Here is a 27,888-nt window from a genome sequence, read left to right as displayed (position 1 = left end):
CCTACAGAATTCCAAATTTCTCTAAAGGACAGCAAAGACCCTGGGAGTGTATTTCTCTTCATAAACTCCATGTTTCCTTCACTCCTAGCATAACATTCATGCTATGGCTGAAATATGTTCTATTCATTTCCGAAATAAGCTCTGGAGATTTTATTTTATTTCTTTTGCTAAGAGGAAATGACTCCTCTTCCCTGTCTCCACCACCTCATCTCCACTACTCAAGATCTACCTTAAATGTCATCTCTTCCAGGAAGCCTTCCTCAATGTATCCAGCAGTAGAATTTTAATTTTCTTAAAATACTTCTTCTCCAAATAACTGTGACTTAAATTGTTCTATCTTGATAACACCTATATAATGCTTTACAATTGGTTTATTTGCATAAATAGTATTTCAATTAATAACCATCCTGTGTTATCATATTAAAAACTAGAGGCCCAGTGCACGAATTTGTGCACAGGTCGGGTTCCTTGGGGTGGCCTGTGGAGATTGGGCCCCAGCTCGCGCCCCCAGCCTCACAGCCCCACAGCCCTGCCTGGCACCCTGCATTGATCTAGCGCCGCCCCATCACCTGCTCCACCATCCTGCTTGTGGGGCGACTGATCAGGGCTGGTCCCCCCCACATGGCTCCCTCAGCACCTGGGAGCCAGGTGGCAACCCCACCTCCCGCCACTGCTACTGGTCGCCGTTTAAGGGGCGATTGGGCTCCTGCTCGCACCCACCTTGACCTGGCACCGTCTGCTCACCTGCTCCACCATCCTGCCATGGTCCCGCTCTCATTGGGGCCCATCGGGTCTGGCAGCACCTCCACTGCCACCCACTACCAGCACTGCATCGCCAACACCTGCCATGTTCCGCACTGCCCCCGGTGGTCAGCGCACATCATAGCAAGTGGTCAAACTCCTGGTCGAATGACTGCCCAAGAGGACAATTTGCATATTAGGCTTTTATTAGCTATATATATAAAAGCCTAAATGACTGGCCAACCAGCCGGTAACTATGACATGCACTGACCACCAGGGGGCAGTCGCTCAACGCAGGAGCAGAAACCACAGGCATGGAAATATGAAACAGACTGATGAACCTCAGAGGGAAGGGGGGAGTGGGGAGGGTGGGAAGAGATTAACCAAAGATCTCATATGCATACTAGAGGCCCAGTGTACAAAATTCGTGCATGGTAGGTGGGGTCCCCTCAGCCCAGCCTGCACCCTCTCCAATCCAGGACATCCCTCTCACAATCCAGGACCACTGGCTCCTAACTGCTCACCTGCCTGCCTGCCTGATCACCCCTAACTGCCTCTGCCTGCCGGCCTGATTGCCCCTAACTGCGCCCCCTGCCGGCCTGGTCACCCCCAACTGCCCTCCCCGCCAGCCTGGTTGCCCCTAACTGCCCACACAGCTAGCCTGGTCACCCCTTACTGCTCCCCCTGCAGGACTGGTTGCCCCTCACTGCCCCCCCCCCCCCACGCTGGCCTGGTTACCCCATGCAGCCTGCTGTTCAGTCGTTTGGTCGTTCCTCACTAATCCCCCTGCCGGCCTTGTTGCGTCACGCAGCCTACTGTTCGGTCGTTACTGTGATGGCGTCCTGGACAATTTGCATATTCCTCTATTATTAGTATAGACTAGAGGCCCAGTGCACAGATTCGTTCACCAGTGGGGTCCCTTGGCCTGGCCTGTGGGGATCGGGCTGAAATCGGCCCAGTGCACAGATTCATGCACCGGTGGGGTCCCTCAGCTTGGACTGTGGGAATCGGGCCAAAACCAGTGGGGTCCCTCGGCCTGGCCTGTGGGGATCGGTCAAAACTGGCCCAGTGCAGATATGTGCACCGGTGGGGTCCCTCAACCTGGCCTGCGCCCTCTTACAATCTGGGATCCCTTGGGGGATGTCAGAGAGCCCGTTTCGGCCCGATCCCGCAGGCCAGGCCGAGGGCCTCTAGTATAGGATAATACAGATGATGAATATTAGAGATCTAACATTTAGTAACTGAAACAATGGAATTTAGTTGTACCTGCTTAAATTAAAGGCATATGTAAATATGGTTCCTGGATCCTAGGAAGACCTTTTGGAAATATATAAGAATAATATTCCCAAAAGTTTTCTAAAGGAAGACAGAGCTTATAATTGAATAGTTTTCCTGATTGCTTAAACCAATAGATACAGCCACTTTTGAAGTTTTTGACATAAATATGAAAAGGCTCATGTTGCTAAGGAGTCTACCTGAAACCTGTCTTCATTTGCAGATCTGATTATTACACTGAAAAATATAACCCAAAGCTTTTGTTAAAAATGAAACAGCAGAGCCAATTCCTTATAGAATCATGAAAGGCTAGCTTTATCTCCAATGACTGTCTTCCAACTATATTTGGCAAATAGTGCATTATGTGTTAGCAGTGGGATTACTAATGGGATTGGAATTTTAAACAAAGTACAGTATTCCATAAATCAGCTTATATAAGAAGTCATTCATCAATGCTCTTATTCAAGTCAAATAAAAGTTAAGCCAATGGAATGTCATGTGACCTGGGTTCTAGTCCAATTCTTGACTACTTTGAAAAGTGATCTTGGGTAAGCAAGCTGCTTAAATTCTATAGGTCTCAGGTTCAACATCTGTAAAATGAGGGGACTGCTCTAGATAATATCTAGAGTATGTTGCAGCACAACATGTGGAAAGGAAGAAATACATCTTAAATTTATTTTATTAATGGAAGAAGTTAAGCTATCAGCATAGACTGATAATTTTCTTCTATTTATTTACAAAGCTGATAAATATATTCTAAACTGCCCTAAAATGCTTAATTGGGGTTTCCAGGTCAATAAATCTAAAACTTTAACTATCAATTTCCTTTCAGTTTACTAATATGTCTTTCATCTTTAGGTCTCAAAAGTTGCTATAAAATTTTTTTTTGCAATCATGATATAATTCATCCCAGTCTGGTGTTTCATCAATTTAACAGTTCTAATTGCCTTATTATCTGCTCTGGTGCAGTAGTAAAGCTTCTGAATATTTCATTTACTTAACAATAAGAAAACCCCATATATCTCAGCCTTAAGAATATTACTTCTACCCCTTGGCTGAGCAGAGGCATGAAGAACTTAAGCTTTCTGGAAAGCCAATATAATCTATCACTATTTAACTGTTTGTCAATGTTTATGCCTGTCTCAACTCACATTTAATGGGGCTTTTTATTGTTATTTTCCACTATAAAATTTTGAAGACACCTAAGTGTCACTAATTCTCTTCTAAGTTTCCCATGTATACTGCAATGTTACTTGGGAGACACAACGACATGGTGCAAATGCCTTTATATGACCTTAAATGAGTTACTTGCCTGTCTGAGCCTCAGTTTCCCCATGTAAAATAAGAAGACTGACTACAATGTGGTAGTGAATATAAAATAAGTATAGTTCCTGGTCCAAAACTATGTATATAAGAGGTATTCAGTAACTGTTTCTCAAGTCTTTCCCATACCAAGGGTTCCCACTTAGCTGTGATTCTGCTTGTTGAACTGACCGATCTGTAAATGGATTCTAGGCACCAGATACTTCTATAGGAGTATTTTCAAAAGGCTATTTGTAATCCATTAATCAGCATTGTAATCCATGACACCAGAAATCAATTGACTGGGTTGGGATCAGCATTGTTTTTATAGAATAGAACTGAAAACACAAAGAGTGCATCACAATGGTAAAAATATGAATATTTCATTGAACTTTATTTCAGTTTTATATATGTATATGTATTAGCATACTGTGTCATGATGCAAAATAAAATATATTACTCTGGGTTGGAACAAAAAATTCTGAAATAAGCTGCTCTATGGTATAGAGGAGTCATCTTTGGTTGGATCACTTCTCCCTGCCCATCTCCCAAGGGAAATGTACTCTTGAGACCAGTATTTCAAAGTCAAAAGAGGCCCCCCAGCACTGTTCCTTTACAGAAACAGTTATATACATATATATATTTGAGGTTTCCTGCATTGTTAATAAGACCAAGGAGCAGAAATTTAATTCTTCCCTTAGAAATACCTTTCTTAACTATTCATCAAGTCCTCATCTCATACTTTTCTTCTTTTGAAATATAGTAGCAAGTAAAAGGCTCCCTGGAGGCATTAAAAAAAGATACTAAAAAAATTTACAACCAGAAACCCAGTTATCCAAATAAGAATATGACATTAAAATCTAAAACCTAACCACAACTCTTTCAGTAAAGTACAGTAATCTTTTGGGGAGAATATTTATTTTGTCTTACAGCAGAGTCAAATTAAATGGGAGGAGGGAAAAGATGGTTAGGAAAGGCTTTTCCAAGAAAGTGATATTGAAGTTAGGGTTTGATGGATGAGTAAGAATTAACAGAGCAAAGAAGAGAGAAAGGGTTTGTGGCAGGGTAGCAAGCAGGATGGCAGCATTCTAGGTACCAAAAAAGAATAAAATATTCGAAAGCAAGAGAGAGTATGGAAAGTTGGTTTGAGAATTAAGTAAAGAGGGTTCTTTGAGTGTGGAGGATAATAGCAAGAGATAAAATTACACAAGAGAGCAGGGGCCCAGAATGTAATCTTATAAGGCCATACTAAAGAATTTGGAATTTTCCTTAATGTAATTGACAGTCATATTAGGTGAGAAGCATAATCATATTTGCCTTTTTCAAATATCACCACTATAACTACACGATGGAGAATGCAATAGAGAGGGGCCATAGACTAGGGTCAGGTAGACAAGGGAGTATGGTAGTAATCCAGGAGAAAGAATGTGGTGGCTAGTCCAGGTGGTTGCTGTGGGAAATAAGAGATGTAGATAAAGTTGAAAATTATTTTAATAATGGTGAATGATGGATGTGGGAGAAGCCAAAAATAGTGCCACTGAGAGGAGCCCAAGAGGAAATATATAAGAAGGAGCACAGCAAAGGGAAAACATACAACTAGTACCTTATAGATCATGATATGTTTGAGACATTAAAATGAAAATGTCCAGAGTTAATCTGTCCTGATCCATATTAGTATACTAGAGGCCTGGTGCACGAAATTCGTGCACTCGGGGGAGGGGGGTCCCCCAGCCTGGCCTGTGCCTTCTCACAGTGTGGGAGCCCTGCGATCAATCACCCCAAAGAGGTAGGCCCCGCCCACCCATCCGGGGCTCCTTGATGGATTGCCCCAAAGAGGTAGGCCAGAGCTAGGGGTCCCGCCACTGCACTGTGCGGAGCCATGGGACCCCCGGCCTCGCTGCGTGGAGCCACGGGACCCCCAGCTGAGCCGCGCAGAGCCGCGGGACCTGCACACAGTGTAAAGCCCCCACCCACCCGTGCACGCCCGCTGCGCACACAGCCTCCTGGTGATCGCTCGTTACAGCGTGAGGGCGTCACAGCATGAGGGTGTCATGACCACACAGGCTTTTATCATATAGGACTAGAGGCCCGGTGCACGAAATTCGTGCATGGAGGGGGGGGGTGTCCCTCAGCCCAGCCTGCACCCTCTCCAATCTGGGACCCCTCAAGGGATGTCCCCACTGCCCAGTGGGATCGGGCCTAAACAGGCAGTCGGACATCCCTCTCACTATCCAGGACTGCTGGCTCCCAACTCACAATCCAGGACTGCTGGTTCCCAACTGCTCGCCTGCCTGCCTTCCTGATTGCCCCTAACCGCTTCTGCCTGCCAGCCTGATCACCCCCTAACAACTCCGCTGCCAGCCTGATTGATGCCTAACTGCTCCCCTGCCAGCCTGTTTGCCCCCAACTTTTCTCCTCTGCCGGCCTGGTCACCCCTAACTGCCCTCCCCTGCAGGGTTGATCACCTCCACCTGCCCTCCCTTGCAGGCCTGGTCCCTCTCAACTGCCCTCCTCTGCTGGCCATCTAATGGTGGCCATCTTGTGTCCACATGGGGGCAGGATTTTTGACCACATGGGGGCAGCCATATTGTGTGTTGGAGTGATGGTCAATCTGCATATTACTCTTTTATTAGATAGGATAGAGGCCTGGTGCACGGGTGGGGGCCAGCTGGTTTGCCCTAAAGGGTGTCCCGGATCAGGGTGGGGGTTCCCTTGGGGTGTGGGGCGGCCTGGGTGAAGGGCCTGTGGTGGTTTGCAGGCCGGCCACGCCCCCTGGTGACCCAAGCAGAGGCCCTGGTATCTGGGATTTATGTATCTTCTACAATTGAAACTTTGTAGCCTGGAGCAGAGCCAAGCCTCCTGTTGGCTCTGTGTCCGGCAGCCATTTCTCTTGGGATTGATGTATCTTCTATAATTGAAACTTTGTAGCCTGGAGCGGAGGCCTAGGCCAGCCAGGGCTGCAGAAGCTTTGCTTCCTCCATTGCCGGGGACAACGCTTGCCTCCTGCTCTTTCCAGCTCCGTAGCTGCCGCCATTTCTGTTTGGATTTGTTTACCTTCTATAATTGAAACTTTGTAGCCTTGAGTGGAGGCTTAGGCCGGTAAGGGCAGGCGGAAAGCTTAGCTTCCTCTGTTTCTGGGGAAACCCAAGCCTCCCTCCTGCTCTCTGTGGCTGTAGCCATCTTGGTTGGGTTTATTTGCATTTTTGCTCCTGATTGGCTTGTGGGCATGGCTTGTGGGTGTAGCAGAGTTAGGGCCAATTTGCATATTACTCTTTTATTAGGTAGGATGGGTGACCTTTGTTTCACCACTGTAGGTAAGAAAAGAACCAGACTACAGTGTGTTAAGAAGTGACTGAGAGGCTGGAGTGTGGAGCCTGTGAATAGACAACTCTTTTGACAAGTATGGCTCCTAGGGAGGAAAATGAGATAAAGGTTGGTGTTGATCCTTTAAGATGTTAGTGACTTCATCATGCTTGAATACTTGCTAAGAAACTGATAAAGAGATTAAGGACACAGAAAAGAGACAAACACAAAGGGCTAGAGGATGGCATTTAGAGCATAGGTAGAATGTTGGCTTTTAATAAAAGGTTCAGATCTTTGATTCTAAGAGGAAGTAATGAGGAAAGTAAGGGTGAAGATGCAGTTAAGTCTGTAGGTTTGATGGTGCATGGGACACATCTAGATTAACACACCTTAGAAATAAACACCCTTAAGAGAACACATAGTCTTAACTATCCTATAACCCAAATCCTATTTTGTTTTCTCCCACCTTCATGTAATCTTTCTTAAATTCCCTTCTTAATTTCAGATGCAAAAAAGAAGCTGCAAACTGTCATTCTTCAGAAGCATTTGAGATCTTGCTTTCTGGCATGTCATTAGTTTGGCACAAATAAACTCTTATAAAAATTCGCTACAGATTTGGACATTTCTTGTATCGCCAATGTCAATGGTCTCCAAGAGAATACAAAGGACATTTGGGGAATATAACATTTGAAGACTTAACTTTCAGTAAATACCCAAAAATCTATATATATAAAAGGCTAATATGCAAAGTGTCCCCTTGGGAGTTCAATCGCTTGCTATGACGTGTGCTGACCACCAGGGGTCAGCGCGGAATGAAGGAAGGCCCCGGCCGGCAGCCAGAAGGCCCTGATCGGCCCTGATCGCCAGCCAGGCCTAGGGACCCTACCCATGCACGAATTTCATGCACCGGGCCTCTAGTGTTCATATAATATAGTTTTAATTTTGCTAAAATACAATTCTAAAGATTATGAGCTGAGAAGGCAGCATTCAGAAATAAGTCACCAATATTGTGAATGAGTCTGTCACCTGTCCAGCATCAAATTTCAATGTAGTTCTTCTGTTCATTTTATCCTTGTGTGATATAACTTTAGTAAATGAATTAAAACACAAACACATTTTGTTTCTTGAAGGAAAAAGACCCAGAAAAGAAATTAAATTGCTAGTGACAGTGATAAAAGCAAGTAAAGGAATCGAAGGAAATTACTGTTTGCAAATTTGGGGATTTGAAAAAATCTCAGAACGCATCATTTAACAAAACATAAATTGTATATTGTATTTTCTTCTACTCCCATTGTCTATAACATGAAAACAATAGCCAGAAAATTCTTAATTGGGCTGAAATATGTAATAACTATCTGAGATGCTTTAAAAAAATGTTTTTATTGATTTCAGAGAGAGGGAAGGGGAAAGGGAGAGAGAGAAACATCAATGATGAGAGAGAATCATTGATTGTCTGCTTCCTTCATGGCCCCTACTGGAGATTGAGCCTGCATCCTGGGCATGTGCCCTGACTGGGAATCAAATCATGACCTCCAGGTTCATGGGTTGACACTCAACCACTGAGCCACACTGGCTGGATGAGATTCTTAAAGACTTGGTAATAAACTATAGAATTAAGGCACTTTATCAGACCATTAGACTCAAAAGATTGGCTAGGAGAAATAAATGCCAGTCAAAAGTTATTGCCTTACTAAAAAATAGCATATAATGAATGGTTAAAGGCATGGACTAACAGACCCAAGCCCTAGATTGTTGAATCTATTTTGCCACTTAATAACTGTGTGCTCTTTTGAAAGTCACTTAATTTCTGTGTTCGGGCCTCTGAAAAGCAAACACTAAGAAGCGATTAAACCTGCAAGAATTTTATCAGTGCAAATACTCCTCGGCGTATTTACTTTCTCTTCTGGGTCTTTTTCCTGCGATGAGAGAATGGTAAGGTGGCTGGCAAAGGCTTGGAGAGTCATTGGATAATGATGCAAGTTTGACTCGGAATGAAGGAGAGTGAGGAAAGGTTATGAAGAAGCATCCTAGACTGCCATGCAATTTTAGAAGGTTTGGCAAGGCTATTCATGTCTCTCAGGAAAAGGCGAGTCTGCCACTTGCTGTCAAGCAGCTCATGAAAAGTGAGGCCTTGAGAAAAAATGTTGTAATAGTTTTCACAGTCCAGTAGCTGGGGCCCTTGGTTATTATACTCCCTGAGAATGAAGGTCTTCAAGTTCCATTCTCATGGCCACCAAAACCTCTTCTAAGAGTTTTCACATCTATAAATTCCCTATTAGTATCCTTCCTATTTCACAAGGTTGTGCCAAGTATCATCGTAGGCACTAGGGATATAATGGTGAACAAGAGTGACATGGTCTCTGCCCTCAAAGAATTTACTTGATGATACAAAGAAGTCGAGGCAAGTAAATTCTGTGTGGATCATTCAGATTGTCACTCACCTATAAACCTATGATAGCTCTCTACTACCTATAGAAAAAAAAACCTATACTTCTTAGCATGACATACAACTGGGTCCTAATTTATTTTATCAACCTTCTCTCTTACTAACTCCTCAGTCCCCACACACCCTAATTACTCCAACCATCACAAACATTGTCTCCCAAATGAAATATACTGAGTCACACCTCCATGCTTTTATACATATAGTGCTATCTAGAATGTGACCTGTAATCAGCCTTAAGAGCCTGCTCAAATGTCACTGATGATAAGCCTCTTTAACCCTAGAGTAGTGGCTCTCAGCAGGGACAATTTTATTCCCTAGCCTGCCCCCCACCCTGGGAGCTATGTGACAATTTAGGTTGTCACAAGTGTGTATGGGGGACAGGTGCTACTGGCATCTAGTGGGTAAAGAGCATGGATGCTGTTGAACACGCTACAATGTAAAGGACAGCCTTCCTGGCCCCCAACAAAGAAGTATCCAGCCTAAAATGTCAAAGTGCCAAGGTTGAAAAACCATGCCGTAGAGGCAGTTTGCCATAACCTAATCTGGGTTCATGTAGCATTCTGTCCTTAATTCTGTGACTTTTGTCTTTCTCTGACATCAGGAGCTCCTCGAAAACAGAGTGTGTTATTCATTTTCCTATATCCAATGATTTCACAGAGTCAGTCTCATCTCCTTTATAAATTTGTTAAAGTTAAAAAGGGTATAGTCAAGTGTACTGGTGTCACTCAACAGGTGCTCTCTCATCCTTGTTCTACCACTTGCTGTTTACCTTTGGGCAAATTATTTAAACTCAATTTCTTCATCTATTAAATGGGGTTCACTACAACTGCTTCACATAAGAATTGTAATGGTTAAAAGACACACACATGAAGTGCTTAACTAATGTATGGCACATAGTGAAAGCTCAAAAAATATTAACTAACATTGCTGTTCCCATGCCTTGTTATGTTGCCAAAATAAGTAAAAGGAATCTAAACGCCAAAATTTTAGAAGCAGAAAACATTAGTATTCAGCAATTCAATTATAAAAGTGATATAAAATTTCCATTCCCTTTTCAGATTTTTCTCATCACTCATTGGTTTCAAAGCAGTACTTTGAATCATATTTATTTGTAATTCGGAACAATGCTGTAATATTTATTTTTAATTCAAAATGCTTTCTTTGTTACTAAAATGAATTTACTTTGTCACAAACCTAGTTTACTTAAGTTTACTAGTAGTAACACTGTACTTAAGAGAAATGTCACCAATTTCAAGTAAGATACTAGACTTAATTTTCACAACCTGAACATCTGTTATTAAGGAATATTAAGCTAAGATTTATCACATGTTATGTGTTACAAAGCACTTATGAATGCTCTTTCAACTAAGAATTGACCCCCATTGGGGCGCCATTTTAGGGCAAAAACTGAGTAACAAAGTTCTGGTGAACAGTGGTCAATATTTAACATAGTGCCTTACGCATAGCAAATGTTCACTAAATAGCTGGTGAAATAAATTCAATGAAAAAATCCTCAGGCCTGGGAAATTTTATCACAGTCCAGGTTGGCAGTGTATTAGTAGCCAGTTATCATCTCACATTTTCTCTGAACTCTGGCTTATTAGAAAATATTTTTCCCATGGGAAAAAAGACAGGGATATTCAAGGTTTATGGTGACCACTTAAAAACTGCAAGAAAGATGAGCTTCTGTGTGCTTGCTGCTAGGGAAAGAACTAGTTGTTGATGTCTTCAAATTTATTAGTTACCCATTCCAATGGTTGTAAAACATACATGTGAAGACTGAACGGATTATGTCCATTTGGTTCTCAACAGGGAATGTCAGCCTTCAGAAACATCTCAAACTGCCACTGAAGATTTGTTTCATTGTTTCAATTATTTCTAACTTATGAAAACAAAATTCTAGCCACGTGGACATTAAAGTGAAAAATTTGATACTAAAATAATATGGGGGGAAATATTTACCTTATTTTAACTTTCTAACAAGCATCTATTCCAGGATAAGGGAATATCATTTTGTATAATAATACAAATTTGATCTTGGCCCTGGCCAGGGAGTTCAGTTGGTTAGAGCTTCACCCGGATATGTCAAGGTTGTGGGTTCCATCCGAGTCAGGGTACACACAAGAGGGAACCAATGAATGTATAAATAAGTGGAACAACAAATCAATGTTTCTCTCTCTCTCTTTCTCTCTCGCTCTCTTCCCCTCTCCCCCTTCCCCTCTCTCTCTAAAGCCAATTTAAAAAATAAATTTGATCTTAATCAAGAGACTAATCCTAACAAAAAAGCTATGCCCCAATACTATTACCTTCAGTAATAAATTCAACACCTAGGCTTAAACCTGCTCTTCAGATATTAACTTCATAACCATAATAATAAACCCATAAACTGTATAAGGCAATCTCTCATAAACATTTTATTTCATTTTTCCTTTGTTTTGAATAGGCATGAGGAATAATAGAAATGCTCTTTGGGTATGCATCATTCACTTCTGTGGTCACTAAAATTGTAGCATCTGGATCACAAATTAGGTACTATGCTTATGTTTTTACCTCACAGAACTATCAAAGCCCCCAATTTTTTAAAAAAGTCTAATTTATCCAAATCACATACAACATTATTTAATCCAGTCAATATATTTTTCAACATTTACTTATATCATACAATTAGCTTCAAGATAAGTTGTTGTAAAAACCAAGTCAGATATCTACTAGCTTTATATATGGAATTACTATGAAACATAAAACATCCAAAACCATTTTCTAATCTCTTCTCCAAAAAAGTGTTATAAAAGCCATGTACCTAAACAAAAACTTAAGTTACTATTCTAACATGTAGGGAGTCATCATTTAAATTTACTGGCAGTATTTTAAAGAAAATTATATTCTTAAACTTTTAAGCATTAGACTTATTTGTGGGAAATACCCAATCATTTATAATACTTATAATTTTATAGATATAATACTAGTAGAAAATTTTTGAAAAAAAATCTGGCCTTAATATGTAAAAAAAAAAAAAAATCAAACCTAAGAACAATCATTATCACATTTTTTTTTTCGGTCTGATTAGCATATTAGCTCTTTATTATATAGGATATAGGATAACCATCTCCAAATGTTAAGGGACCCTCTGTGGTAGAGAGAGTGGAAATTTCTGATGCTCCAAGAGGTCAATCTAGTACCTATGAGTGGAATCATGAAGGAAGACAGACTTTACTTCCAAATATGGAAGAAATGATTATCTTATGAAGATAGAATTTCCTACCCCAGATGGGAATTAGCAAGTGATTATGTCTTAGGGGAATTTTATTTTTATTATTATTATTATTTTTGTTTAAATTTCTTTATTGATTAAGGTATCACATATTTGTCCTCATCCCCCCATTCCCATCCCCAACCCCTCCCCATGCATGCCCCCACCCCCCTGTTGTCCTTGACCACTGGTTAGGCTCATATGTATGCACATTATCACATTTTTTTGTCAGTGAAAAATACATCAGCATTTATTCTTCCCATATAACTTCTACCAAAAATATTTAGTTACAGTAAAAATCTTAATGTAAAATTATTTATTACATTAAGAACTTTTAAAGACTACAAGGAATCTAAACTTTCAGAGCAGTTAACACTTCTCAAAAATATTATGGAAAATGCACTGACCTATAATAATCAAATATAGCAAATAGTTATAACAGTTCACAAATGTATCAAAAGCTTAGGAAAGGCATATTAAAAGTGTTAGTCTTTCTTTAAAAGGCTAATGTCTATTAACAGCTTAAAACAGGCCACAGTAGGGGGTTAATATGTTGTTGTCTGAATCACTTTCATCAGTTTAAGTACCTATTAGTTCTTATTAGCAAGGTGTTACTGGCCTTTTAAAGTTTTTTCTGTTTCTTCTTAGTCTATTTGCCCAGATAGATTCTTTGGCAATAAAAAATGTTTGAACAGTTTAATTTGTATTTCTTTATATTTTTTAATTTTAGATTTGCATTTTAAAAAATGTTTTAGCATATCTGCATACCCAATATGTTTTTATCTTATAATTTTCAACAATATGGAAAGCACATACTTTCTAAAATGTCTCCAAAGGGCAGAAATCAAGATGATCTTCTCAAGAACCAAAGCAATTCACATGCTCTCTTAAAATCATTACCGCTGAACTGACTACAAAATAAATGTTCACAAAGTAAAGCTGGCCAGTTTATTAAACTTAGTTCTAACACAACCAATGTTTATTCTTTAGGTATCACATACTTATTGTTTAAAACTGAAATTCCAATGATAAAACTGAAAAATAACTTATAGTCAAAGATCACTGAACCTACTTTCATCAACCTGTGGGTGAAAAAGGGGCTCTAATAAATCCAAATGAAACTAACTTCCCAGGATGATCATAAATTCCTAACTGGGCAGGTCATGGTGAGTAGTCATGTCTCAGGCCTGTAAAAGGTTTATCTCCCCCTGTCCCTTACTTTTCTCCCACCTTCATGTAATCTTTCTTAAATTCTCTCCTTAATTCCAAAGGTATAATAGAAACTGCAAAACTGTCATTCTCCAGAACATTTAAGATCTTGTTTCCCAGCATGTTGTCAGTCTGACTCAAATAAACTCTTACAAAAATTCTCTATAGGTTTGGACATTTCTTATATCAAAAGACCAAACTTTGAATAAAATCTAACTTTAAAAAATTTATATATATGGAATTTCCTCAAAAACTTAAAAATGGAACATCCATTTGACCCAGTGATCCCTCTTCTAGGAATATATCCTAATAAACCAGAAACACCAATCAGAAAGAATATATGCATCGTGTGTGTGTGTGTGTGTGTGTGTGTGTGTGTGTGTGTGTATCAAAGCAATTTACAATAGCTAAAGATTTGGAAACAGCCCAAGTGCCCATCAGCAGATAAATAGATAAAAAAGCTGTGGTACATTTACACAATGGAATACTATGCAGCTGTAAAAACAAAAGAACTCTTACCATTTGCAACAGCATGGATGGACCTGGAGAGTATTATGATATGCAAAATAAGACAATCAGAGAAGATAAGTATCACATGATCTCACTCATATGTGGAGTCTAATGAACAAAATAAACTGAGGAACAAAATAGATCCAGAAACATAGAAGCATAGAATAGAATGACACATTTCGGAGGAAGGTGGGGTGGGGGAATGGTTGGGAGTGATTAACTGGGGGACTTATATGCATACTAGAGGCCTGATGCACAAAATTCATGCAAGGGCCTTGGCCCCAGCCCCTGCCTGCTGCTGCTGGGGGCCTCTGCCGCCTCTGCCACGGCCCTCGCCTACTGCGGCTTTGTCCAGAAGGAAGGACGTCCAGAAGGATGTCTGGTCTAATTAGCACATTACGCTTTTATATAGAGAGATAAGCAAAGCCCATGGACACAGACAATAGAGCAGTGAAGGCCTTGGATGGATAGGTGCAGGGTGGAGGGGGTCAACGGTAAACAAACAAACAAAGGGGACATCTGTAATACTTTCAACAATAAAGATAAATTAAGAAAATAAAAATAAATTTTGAAGAATTCACACTTGTTATATGACATAGTGTAATGTTGTAATTTTAGAAAGTTTCCCAATTCTGGCTCTACCAGTAATTGGCTGGGTAGTCCTGAGCAAATTAACTACCTCTCTTGTCTGGTTGGGGTAAAGGGATAGGAAGTAAGGGACCAGGGAAAGAGAGAAGGGCAGGAGAGAATCTCTAAGGGGTACTTCGTCAGCTCTACAATTTAGTTTTTCAAAAGGACAAGATTTTCTCCTTTGAGGACTATTTTGAGAAGTGAAATTAATTTCAATTGTTTAGCATACCTGTATGCCTCATCAGTTCTTGTCATTTTCAACAATGTGGAAAGTATTTTCCTACAAAAACTAAACATTCTTGGGCTTTTCCACTTACACAGTTTAATTTTTTCCAGACCAAAAGGGTGCTAAACTACATTTTAAAATATTATGTGGAATTATAAGTAGATAAAAGGGCAATCTGCCAACACAGTAAACCCTAATTCTGTGGACCTTGCTTTAATGGACTTCGGACCTAATGAACAAAATTTCCGGTCCCTATATCATATGTGAAAATTAACACCCTATTAATTTTAAAATGCTTTTATATATATTTGCTTATAATTAAACTAGAGGCCCAGTACACAAAAATTAGTGCACTGGGGGAGGGGGGTCCCTCAGCCCGGCCTGCGCCCTCTCACAGTCTGGGAGCCCTCAGGGGATGTCCTACTGACAGCTTAGCCTAAGCCGCAGTCTGGCCTCCCTCTCTGGGAGGTGACCAGGTGGGCCGATCAGGGGATGGCACCGCCCCCATCACCCCACGGCTGCCAGCCTCCCTCTTCGGGAGGCAACCAGGTGGCTGATCAGGGGATGGCGCCGGCCCGTGCAGCCCCGACCCCCTATCACGCCACCGCTGGTTGCTGCCACCTGCCCCTCCCCCCCCATTGTCGTCCCCTCCCTCTGCCCGCTGGCACGTTTCTTGGCTGGCCTGGCACCGCCTGCTCCCCAGCCCAACCCCCACCGATTGGTCATTCCACTGTTCAGTCAATTTGCATATTGCAGTTTTATTATATACGATTAACAGTTTTTGTTATTTCTAACAAATTTTAGCAAATAGGCCATGTGTTGGAAAAAACACTGCAGTAATTACACCAACAAATAAATATTACATATCTACAACTATAGTCTACATATTTAAATCCAAGAGTCACTGCTCATAAACAATGTTCGATAAATGATTAGCATGTTATCACACCTCATCGCACGTGGTAACTGGTTCTGTTGTTGTGTGGTGATTTTCTGTAGTTTTAACAATCACCAGCTGATGTTCCTACTAGCACTAAGCCAAGCCCCAGCCATGTGTATTTGTTTACTCTTGATGACTGGTGAATGCATGCATTTAGTAGATCTATTCAGTATAAATTTAAAATTACTGTAATACACATAGAAAACTTTTACATACTTAATTTTAATTACACAAATGTGTCTACATAAGTAAAACCAGGTAAACTAATTTGTCAATTTTTTAACATACGAATTCGTGCACTGGTGGGGGCCCTCAGCCTGGCCTGCTCCCTATCGCAATCCGGAACCCCTCAGGGGATGTCGGACTGCCAGTTTCAGCCTGAACCCTGCAGGCCTGGCCGACATCCCCCGAGGGATATAGTAGTGGGGCCAGGCGCCGCACCACTCCTGCTCATTCCAGGCCCGCTGTGCCTGTGCTGCTGCCACTGGGTAGCATGCTGCCACGGAGGCGGGAGAGGCTCGCACTGCCGCAGCTGCGCTTGCCAGCTATGAGCCCGGTGTCTGGTGCCCTTCAGTCAGCTGAGTGGCACTGGCACTATGGGAGCACACTGACCACTAGGGGGCAGCTCCTGCATTGAGTGTCTTCCCCCTGGTGGTCAGTGCACATCATAGCGACCAGTCGACCAGTTGTTCGGTCACTTAGGCTTTTATATATATAGATGGACCTTTGGCTTTAATAGACACTGCCTTGCTGAATTAGTCTGTTATATCAAGGTTTTTCCGTATCTCTCAAATTTTAGAACACATGAGCCAATTGAGCCAGTTAAGGGTAGTAGAATGTCACCCCAAAACATGCCACCTTGGCATAAGAATAATTTTGAGCTGAAGAGAACTGAGAAAAAGCAGATATAAGTTATCTGCCCTCCCCCTATTTACCTAAAAGCAGATCATATATTTGTAGAAGTGTCCCCCCTCTCCTCTCTACCAGAAGACAGAAGTTCATCACCAAAGACAACTCTAGACCCTTAGCCTTGAGATGGCACCAAAGGAATCAACATGACAAACTTTACCAATTAGCCCTTATCTTCCATTAGTTCTCCCACAAATATTTACCTTCTCACAATTTGTCAGAAACCCAAGTCCTTTTCCTTTAGTTTGTCACTTCTGTACAAATTTATTGTTCTTTTGTTAAGATGCTATAGAAGGCCAAGTCTCATAATCACTCTTGAGTTACTCACTACTGAGTATTCCCATGTGTTTGCATTTTAATAAACTTCTATTTGTTTTTCTCTTATTTATCTGTCTTTTGTCAGTCTAACTTACAGGGCCCCAGCCAGAGTATTTATTTAGTACAGAGTAAGACAAAAGTAGGTTTACAGTTGTGAGTTCATAAATTTATTCTTGAATTATTATTTATTATTGTATTATTTATTTGTATTACAACTGTGAACCTACCTTTGCCCCACCCTGTAGAAAAAAAAAAGTTTCTCTTCCCCTAAACCAGCAATTCCACTTATAGGAATTTGTTCTACAGATATACCTTCACATTTGTAAAACTATAGATATAGAAGAAAATTCATTATTGTATAATTTAATTATAAGCAAATATATATAAAAGCATTTTAAAATTAATAGGGTGTTAATTTTCACATATGACATAACCTATTTTGCTCTGGCCAGGTAGCTCAGTTGGTTGGAGCGTGGCTTAGTTGGTTGGAGTGTTATCCTGTATACCAGAAGGTTGACAGATCAATTCCTGGTCAGGGCGCATACCTAGGTTGTGGGTTTGATTCCTGGTTGGGGCATGGACAGAAGGCAACCAACCAATGTCTCTCTCACATCGGCATTTCTCTAACTTTCTCCCTTCCTCTCTCTCTAAAATCAATAAACATATCCTGGGGTGAGGATTTAAAAAAAAAGAATAATTTATTTTTATGAAACTACCAGAGGCCCGGTGCACGAAATTCGTGCATGGGAGGGGGGGGAGGGTTGGTGTGTGTCCCTCAGCCCAGCCTGCACCCTCTCTAATCTGGGACCCCTCTCACAAACCAGGACTGCTGGCTCCCAACCGCTCGCCTGCCTGCCTGCCTGCCTGATTGCCCCTAACTGCTTCTGCCTGCCAGCCTGATCACCCCCTAAACCAGGGGTTCTCAAACTTTTTAAACAGGGAGCCAGTTCACTGTCCCTCAGACCGTTGGAGGGCCGGACTATAGTTTAAAAAAAGCTATGAACAAATTCCTATGCATACTGCACATATCTTATTTTGAAGTAAAAAACAAAACGGCAAAAACACCCGCATGTGGCCCGCGGGCCGTAGTTTGAGGATGCCTGCCCTAAACACTCCTCTGCCAGCCTGATTGATGCCTAACCGCTCCCCTGCCGGCCCGATTGCCCCTAACTGCCCTCCCCTGCAGGCCTGGTTTCCCTCAACTGCCCTCCCCTGCAGGCCTGGTCCCCCCTAACTGCCCTCCCCTGCAGGCCTGGTCGCCCCCAACTGCCCTCCCCTGCAAGCCTGGTCCCCCCCAACTCCCCGCCCCTGCAGGCCTGGGTCCTCCGCAACTGTCCTCCCCTGCAGGCCTGGTCGCCCCCAACTGCCCTCCCTTGCAGGCCTGATCCTTCCCAACTGCCCTCCCCTGCTGGCCATCTTTGACTACATGGGGGCAGCCATCTTGTGTGTTGGAGTGATGGTCAATTTGCATATTACCTCTTTATTATATAGGATTATTTCCCCAAAAAGCATCTGAATTCTCATATGCTTCTGCATTTAATCTGTTGCAATATTACATATCATATAGCATCTGGAAAACTTCCCTGTATAGTTACGAGCAAATGAAAGTGAACAAGGCAAACAGTATCTTAGTATTACTATGAAACTAACTTTAACCTTGCAGATACCCTGAAAAGATATCAGGGACCCCAAGGGATCTCTAGACCATACTTTTGAAACCAACAGTATAGTGGATGGAACAGATAGCTTAAATGTATTTTTAGTACTATCTTAGTGAAAACTACAAAGTTCTTTGAGAGCACAGAGAAGGGAGCACTACCTTTGGAGAGAGCTTAGAAACTTTTACAGATCTGAGACCTGAGCTCAAGTCCTTACACACTAGGTCCTGTAAGTCTTTCTCCGACTTTACAGAGTGGCTCCTACCCCTCCTCCTCCTCTCACTTGGTTGCTGCCCCTCAAACTGACCAACTTTGCTCTCTTTTTCAAGCCTTTGTATTTATTGTTTCTTCTGTCAGAAAGGCTCTTCACCCAGGGCTGTTCGGAAAAAATAAAACTAAATGTCATTCAACAATAGAATGAAAAAATAAAAGAGAATGAATTAGAGCTATATGTTTAAACAATAATAAATCTCAAAAACAATATGCACAAAAATTATAGAAATGTTCCCATAATATGACACTATGTAAAATTTTAAAAATTTTAATTTATATTTTGAAAGGTAACACATGATTTAAAGTTATAAGAACTTTTTTTTTAATTTTTATTTTTTTTATTTTATTGATTTTTAGAGAGGGGAGAGGGGAGAGAAAACACTCCTTGGCTGGGTAGGTTAGAGCGTCGACCATGGTTGAGGGTTCAATCTTCAGTCAGAGCATATATAAGAAGCAACCAATGAATGCATACATAAGTGGAACAACAAATGGATGTTTCTCTCCTCCCTTCCCCTTTCTTTAAAATCAACTTTTTAAAAAAAGATAGGTACGTGAGAGAGAAACATTGATTAGCCGCCTCCCGCATGTGCCCTGACCAGAGATCGAACCTGCAACCTGGATATGTGCCCTGACCGGAATCAAACCCGTGACTCATTGGTGTCCGGGATGATGCTCCAACTGAGCCACACTGGCCAGGGCTCTATCTATCTATCTTTATATAGAGTTGTTACGTGAGCAGAACAATACCGTCATATGGTTTATATGTATCTTCATATAAATTAAAATTTTAAAGACATGCATGGGAATTATTAAAACCGAATTCAAGATAATAATAACTTACAGGCAGAGAGAGAGAGAGAGAGAGAGAGAGAGAGAGAGAGAGAGAGAGAGAAACGGACTCAGAAAGAAGCACTTCAAAGGTACCTAATAAATAAGTGATCTTGGATCAGTCAGATCTATGATGTTATTTAAAAAACAGCTCTACTAGTATTTGGGCACATAAAACAGCTTCACAATAGAAATTATGTTCTTCTATAAATGTATTGTTGGAAATAAAATAGATCACACATCTAAGCATTTATTTTCTAAAGGTTCTGAACTACTATTATTAACAAACTGTTTCAACCTTGATTAATTACTACAGATTTTCAAAATATCCTACCAAACAAAAAATGCAATGAAAATAGAATACATTCACAGACAGACATACACACAAACGGGTCAAAATATCTTACATTCCCACATTCGACTTGCAGAATATAGATTGTGTTGGAAAGACCATGGTCATGAGTGGCCTTAGCTTTCTCCCTTCCCAGCTTGAAGAGACATCTGGTTGCCAGCTGTGTAGCTAAGAGTCACTGCTTGCCAAGTAGGTGGCAGAAAGTGGTGAAGAGCTGACCACCTATAATCCATTTTGACACTGCCTTTGACTATTTGCAGAACTGGGTACATTACAGAAATTCTAAAAAGAATTGGCTAAATTTCAAGGTAGGAAGTTGGCCATTTTGGCTTTAACTCAAATCAAACGGTATGATGTAGGAAAAGAGAAGAAAAGAAGATAAAAAAGTTACTAAAGTTTACAGGAATAATTTACATGGCTATGTCCTTAACCTCTCCCAGATATTGTCCACCATCCTTCTATCCATCATTATTTTAAATATGATAAGTGTAAAAACAGCTAAAGCTAAAGTGGGAAAACGATATCTCTATGTCTATGCAAGTATAGTGTCATTCATATCTTTCACTTTTATGTCAGTCAGTATAATATATATATTTAGTATATGTAAAATATACGTCAGTAAGATAAATATCCTATATAATAAAAGGCTAATATGTAAATTGTCCCCTAGCTGGAGAGTTCCACCAGGAGTTTAATCAGGGGTTTGACCAGGGGACGGGGCCAGCCTGCCAACCGACCGTGACCCCTCCCCCTGGCAAGCCCCATCCCCAATCTGCTCCCCTACCCCGATTGGGGGTGGGGCGGGACGGCCAACCACCTGTGGCTGAATCCCACCCGTGCACGAATTCATGCATCGGGTCTCTAGTATGAACATAAAAATTTAACAAATAACATGGAGATTTTACTTAACTTTTATGTTGTGTTTATGCCTTCTGTATATTGTGTGTGTGTGTGTGTGTGTGTATATATATATATATATATATATATATATATACACACACATACATACACACAGCTATATATCAGAGGTACAGGTATAAACAAACTTGGGGAGATGTTACAGTTTGGGAAAGGCGCTTTGCTTTATTAAAAAAAAAAAAAATCAATACAACTTCCCCACAGATTCATGATGTAAAATTCTATAATCAAGGCTTGTAGATTTGTAATTATGGTATGTCAGCTACATTTAAACAAGAGTGTTAAAAGATTGTTAAAGTTAAACTAACACAATTGCAGTGTGAATTGTCCTAGTCTCATTCTAATCTACTGGTGTCACTTTCATTTAATCAGAGGGAAACTATGGGCCAAAGTCAGTGCTATTTCCAATGCTTTAACATTCTTTGTTCACACTGGATTTTAAGCCAATACCAATCTAAAATGGTTACAAAAAGATATATTTAAGAAAGTATTTTAAATCAATTAATTCACTCACCAGTGGGCTAGTTTAGCAGGTTTTATTGAAAATAAATTGCCTTTAAAGTTATTAAATATCCCTTTATGTTAAATGGATGAAAACATTTCCTTGCTAAAGAATTTCTTGAATTTATCATAACTCTGGTTAAAAACAAACACAAACATAAATTTTATTTGGAAACTTATTGTGGACATATTATTTAGCTGAGAGACCATATATTTTCTGGCATGGATTCATATTTACAGAATGCATTAAAATTTTAGTTTAAGTAAGGTACAACATTCAATTCACAGTTGTACTATCAGCAAGTAGTCTCAACACAGAAAACAGTGCTATGTTAGCTAGTTACAGAAGAGGTATAAATACTAATCATTCTAGTTTGCCTGGAACTTTCCCAGATTTAGCACTGAAGCTTCCATATCTCAGAAACCCTTCAGTCCCAGGTAAACCAGGGTACTGATGCCACCTAGACATTAAAAAAGATGGGGGAGGATTTGACAGTTCTACACTGGAGAAGAAAATTGGAATGCTATTTGGTAACTTCCTGCTAGGGCTGCTAGATTAGCTATGATCCAGTCACAGATATTATTACATCCAGCAATCTGTCTGGAACATGGATCCAAATGTTTAAAAAGAGCCTGCCAGACCCAAACTTACCAACTAATTCCCACTTAACAGTAAGTCACATGTGAACAAAGGCTGCTGCTTGAAGAAACTTAGTACAATTACCCACCCAGCCCAAAGCACACACATTTCTCTAGCTTCATAGCCAGAATTAGTCCTGAAAAAAACAATCCTGTTGCTGGGAAGGGGATATGTAAGGAGTCCTAGGAGTCAGAGGCTCAGAACCAAGTCAGCCTCGTTGCTGTCCAATTCTCATTTTACAAACCATTCCTAACTGTATTCTTTCCTTGTTCCTAGAAATCTAATCTCTCTGAACATCCATTTTCAAAAATCAGATATTTTGCCTTTGTTACCATGCAAGGTAACAAAGTTTCTCTAAGATTAGGGTCCCTGAGGCTTCTCTCTATTTTCCTAGGGCCTTTAATAATGGCCTTGAAACCTGTTTCTCTTTTCATTTCTAAAATGGCTGCCATCCACTAATTGCCTTTACTACTTTGCCAACTTGCTGAAACACCCACTCATTGTTTGGGTTCCCTGATGCCCATCACCATCTATTTATTGTCTTGTTTCCATATTCCTGTAATATTCCATCTGCCTGCCCAGATTTCTTCCTGAAGCTGCCCACTAAACGACACTTTTGGATAACCTGAAGGATTCTAGGGGACTTGATTAAATACTTAAAATTCCAAGAATGCACCCTCCCTATTATAGCCTAATCAAACTCAACTCTAGGATCAATACATAGAATATATTTCTAGTGGCTCTCAATTCCTGGAAAGAAAACTGAAGGAATTAAGGGTGTGAATGAGGACTTTAAATCTCTTCTTCCAAATAAAAGTTGTGACTTCTGAAGAGAAACAGGGCTATAGGAAATGAACATTTAACTAGAAAAAAGGTGATGAGAACAGAAATTGGTTTTTAGACCTCTGCTTTAAGAAACCAGTGTTTACAAAACCAGGAATATGTCTGAATCATGAAACTAATCAAGAAATCTTTGAAACTAAATTTGGAGAGAGAAGAAAAATGCATATCTTTAAAAACCTTTTTATTATGAAAAAATATTTAAACATATAGAGAATATAATGAAGCCCCATGATCATTCAGCCCCAGCAATCATTGATATGTTGCTATATCTCCCTCATCTATTTTTTTTCTTTGCTGAGGTACAATGGAAAATTTTAAAAATAAGATACTAAGTCAGAAGATGGAAAGAGTTGTAATTAAATTTCAGAGAAAAATAACAACAGAGAAGGAAAGTAGGAAACAATATTTACAGAATTAGATGGTTATCTACCAAAGCAAAATGTGTAATAAATAGCTAAAATAGAAATTTTAGGATTAAAAACACACACACACATCTAATTTTAGTACATATGGGGAACTCCACTCCAAAATGTCAATAAAAAAGCCATGAAAAAATGTATGTAGACATTTTCATTAATTTATAAGCAATTTAATATATAGTAAATTATGCAGGTTTCACAAAAATGATTTTATTGTGATGAAGTATGAAGAATCAAAATTAAAATTTGATAATGCACTATTATTGAAATAAGATGAAAATAAAACTTTATCTCCAAGCAGTTTCCATAAGTACTTGGGAATGTTTGAAAGCCTAAAACTTAGCTTCTTATAGTAATTATCTAAATGAGTTTGTTTTCTCCAGAATATGTACTGTAAGCATATAATACTTGAACTAATTTCATAAACTAGTATAGATCATTAGAACGAGAAATGACAAAATCATATAGGTAATTAATGGGAATCTACCATTAGAAGTCATTTCTCATGATTTTCTATCTAAAGCACTTTCCATTATACCCTGGTGCTTCCACTAAATAGATTTGTTAAAATGACATAACCAAAGTTAAGTCTAGGAAAAGTGAACAATAGAATGCTGGGGTGAGTGATGGTGCAAATTATTTATATTTTTAATTATATATCTCAACTGCAATTGAAAAAAAATCCTTTAAATACACATATATAGATATATGTTGAGCGATATATATCTCAATTCCCTTCCTATTATCACACATTTTAAAAAATACTCTTTTGAAGTGTTGTACTTAAAGTAGAAAGCTGTAGATCAGACACCTTTGCTCTGCCACTAACTGAACGGTGATCTTAAGACAAGTTTGGCTTTTCTCTTTTAACTTCATGAAACCTCAGTTCCTCATCTGTAAAACGGGAACACAAACAATATTAACATTTACCAGCCCCTGGCTACTCGCCACCCGCTACGTTCAAGAGGACGCATGGCAGGCACTTCTCGCAACAACGGCAGGAGGTGGGTACTTTCCCCGTTTTCCAAAGGAAGACCCCGAGGCACCCGAGGCAGGGTGCCAAGTGTCTGCAGTCAACCGCACAAAGTAAGTGGCAGAGTTAAGATCTGAACCCACGGTCTCCCTTCCGGAGAGGCTGTGCCTTGAGCTGCTCCTCACACGAGCTCCTCGCGGCCTTCGTAATGGAAGCGTCCAGGCAAGCACGGTGTCCTGCTCTGCTATCTGAGCCTGAGGGCAACAGCTTAAAAAGTGGATTTTTTTTTCCCCTCCCCTTTGCCTTGTCTTCCTTCCGGTGGAAAAACGTTAAAAAGGGACCAACGGTGGGCCAAGAGGGAAAAGCCAGCGGACTGGGATGAGACATTCCTACTACCTGCTCCCCGGGAACGCCCCTCAAAAAGTTTGACCTTCGTGGGTCGGAACAATCCCGTCCTAATGAGCACGATAGTGTCTAACAGCTGCCAGGGATTCGAGCCGAGGACGGGGCATCTACTGAAAACAGCACCCACCACCCACCACCGCCGGGGCGAGCTCCGGAACGCTGAGTGCGGAGAGTGCGGCCGCAGAAATGGGAGGCGGGAGCCGCAGTTCCCGCCCCCGTTCTCCCAGACGGCGGGGCCGCCGCCACGTTTATCTCCGGGCGTCACCAAGGCCTCATTTTTTTTTTTTTTTTATCAGGGCCGGGCTCTCGGCGGCCCCCGAAACTTCAGAACGGGCTCGCGGTGCCCCCGAGTCCGCCTCCCCGCTGTCGGTGGGCGTGGAGGCGCGGCGCGCGCAGGGGAGGTGCTACCAGAGCCCGGCCCAGCCTCCCGCTCGCCGCCCCGCCCGCGAGTGAGTGATGGCTGCCGCCGACCCTCGCCGTTCACGGCGGGGAAATCGAGGGCAGGGGCAATGGGAGGGGCATGCCCCGGACCGCGGGCTCCGGCCCCGGCCCCGGCGCGCCCCGCTCCGGCCCGGCCTGTCCCCGCCGCCCGCGGAGCAGGTGAGGCCTGGACTCCCGCGCCCGCCTGAGGCCTGCGCTCCGCCCGGCCTCTCGGGCCGCCCCGAGGCGAGGGAGAGGAGGCGCTGGCGGCTGCGCCGTTCGCGGCTCCTTACCGCTTCACCACGCCGGTTTTGATCTTGATTTGTCTCACGCGAGGATCGGCCATGGTCCCTCGAGCGCCGCGGGAAGGAGGGGCAGAGAGTCGGGGTAACCGTGCTGCGAGCGCGCGCGGAGGAGGCGGTCGCGTCGGCGGAGTCAACACGGCCCCGCGCGCATGCGCAAGCCCCGGCGCTGGCCGGCGCCCCTGCCACGCCCGGGGCGGGGGGGGACTCTGATCAGACGCGCGCCCGCTGGGCCCGGCAGCCACTCAGTTCCCATAAGGCAAAGAAGCAACAGCAGCCGCCAAACCCACAAACCAAAAGGTTGTGCAACTAGGGCTCTTGTTACTGTCAAGGATCTTCTTTCAGTCAGATAACAGAAGCCATATAACTCTTCATATTTTCCTTTTTGCCTTGTTTTCTAGAACTTCAGAGCTCGGTTTTGGGCTGATTTGCAGGAGTTTCCCTCATCCTAGGTTTTCTAATGTAAATACCCCCTATCTCCCCCAACCCCAACACTACTTCCACCCTTTTGTCCTTTTCCTCTTTGTTTTAATGATTTTGTATCTATGACTTTCCTGTAAACCAGTAATAAATAAGTGTAACACACCAGCCAAACACACCTCTGCCCCTGCTGCTGTGTACCCAGGCCCATGCCCAAGCCCTTGAGGACAGTTGTTTGTCTGTGTCTGTGAGTACCATATTGCATGCTTGAGGCCATGCGTTTAGATCCTGAAGTTTGGCCACACTTCTAAGGATAGGGGATCAGGTGAAATGGTTCCTACTGTCAGTTTACAGTAGTTGTAAAGAGCTTTAACTTTGGGGCCCAACTGTCTAGGGCAGTGGTAGGCAAACTCATTCGTCAACAGAGCCAAATATCAACAGTACAATGATTGAAATTTCTTTTGAGAGCCAAATTTTTTAAACTTAAACTTCTCCTAACGCCACTTCTTCAAAATAGACTCGCCCAGGCCATGGTATTTTGTGGAAGAGCCACACTCAGGGGGCCAAAGAGCCGCATGTGGCTCGCGAGCCACAGTTTGCCGACCACGGGTCTAGGGTCACATCCTAGCTCTGCTTCTTACTAACTGTAAACTTGGACAAGTTACTAACCTCTTTATGTGCCAGTTTCTTCATCTGTAAGATGTGGGTGATAATAATAATAGTACCTACCTCATAAGGTTGTTATAAGGCTGAAATAAGTTAATATTTATAAAGTGCTTAGGATAGTGCTGGTACTTATTAAGCCCCATACAAAGTGTTCATTAAATAAATGTAACATAGGAAGGAGGTCCTAAGTAGGAAACTAAGAACACAGTAGGACATACAGTCAAATGAATACAGAAATGTACATGTTTTCATTAATGAGATTATACTGAATTCATATTTGACTGTTTACTCCATATATAAAGGACCCATGTTGGACTTATTTACCACTGTATCCCAGCATATAGCAATGCCTGGCACATCATAGGCACTCGATAAATATTTACTAAATGAATGAATGGTGCTTTAAAACTACTTTTTCCCCATTTAATAATGTCACAGAACCTTCCATTTCAGCAAGTGGGCTACTAAAATAATCTGAAACATCCCCTCTCTCTCACACACACTGTCTCCAGGACTTGATCTTTGGATCTGGCCTTTGAGGAAGTAGACCTACTGAAGGCCCTTTCTTGTATACTAGAGTACTAACCCTACGAGTACTAACCATGAGAAAGTGCTAGCCGTGGGAGGGATCAGTACTAACCTAGGGCATTTGAAATAGAAACTGTGTAAGTTGCATTTCTCATTGCTGGGCACCGTTTTTCTCTGTTAACCCTAAGCCTTAATTGAGTTCTTTTTAAATATTCTATCCTGGGCCTCAGTCGAACTATAAGAGGTAAGTTAATCAACATTTGAAATTGAGGAATGAAGAGATCCAAGGGCTTGGGGGAATCTGGTAAAACAAGAGGAAAGTCTAGCCATCTCCTCCCTGAATAGCAATTCTTCCATTGCTAATTTTGGATGGTGTGGGCAGTATTTTATTAAAAAACTAGAGGCCCGGTGCACGAAATTCGTGCACGGAGGGGGGTTGTCCCTCAGCCCAGCCTGTACCCTCTCCAATATGAGACCCCTCAAGGGATGTCCGACTGCCCGTTTAGGCCCGATCCCAAATGGGATCGGGCCTAAACGGGCAGTCGGACATCCCTCTCACAATCCAGGACTGCTGGCTCCCAACTGCTTGCCTGCCTGCCTTCCTGATTGCCCCTAATCGCTTCTGCCTGCCAGCCTGATCACCCCCTAACCACTCTGCTGCCAGCCTGTTTGCCCCCAACTTC

General features: G+C 41.7%; 1 protein-coding gene across 1 annotated transcript in view; it reads right to left on the bottom strand.

Annotated features, from left to right (window-relative positions):
- The window catches only part of TBCA (tubulin folding cofactor A), a 65,311-nt gene extending 39,571 nt beyond the window's left edge, over positions 1-25,740 (bottom strand). Inside the window, exon 1 of the mRNA XM_079780115.1 lies at positions 25,583-25,740. Coding sequence (XP_079636241.1) covers positions 25,583-25,635 — 53 coding nt within the window. The 5' untranslated portion in view covers positions 25,636-25,740. The remainder of the gene's footprint in view (positions 1-25,582) is intronic.
- Between the last annotated feature and the right edge of the window lie 2,148 nt (positions 25,741-27,888).

Source organism: Cnephaeus nilssonii, assembly GCF_951640355.1.
Source record: "Cnephaeus nilssonii genome assembly, chromosome: 2".
Taxonomy (NCBI): Eukaryota; Metazoa; Chordata; class Mammalia; order Chiroptera; family Vespertilionidae; genus Cnephaeus; species Cnephaeus nilssonii.
The sequence above is the reverse complement of the archived record's forward strand: the minus strand, read 5'-3'. Positions and strand labels throughout refer to the sequence as shown.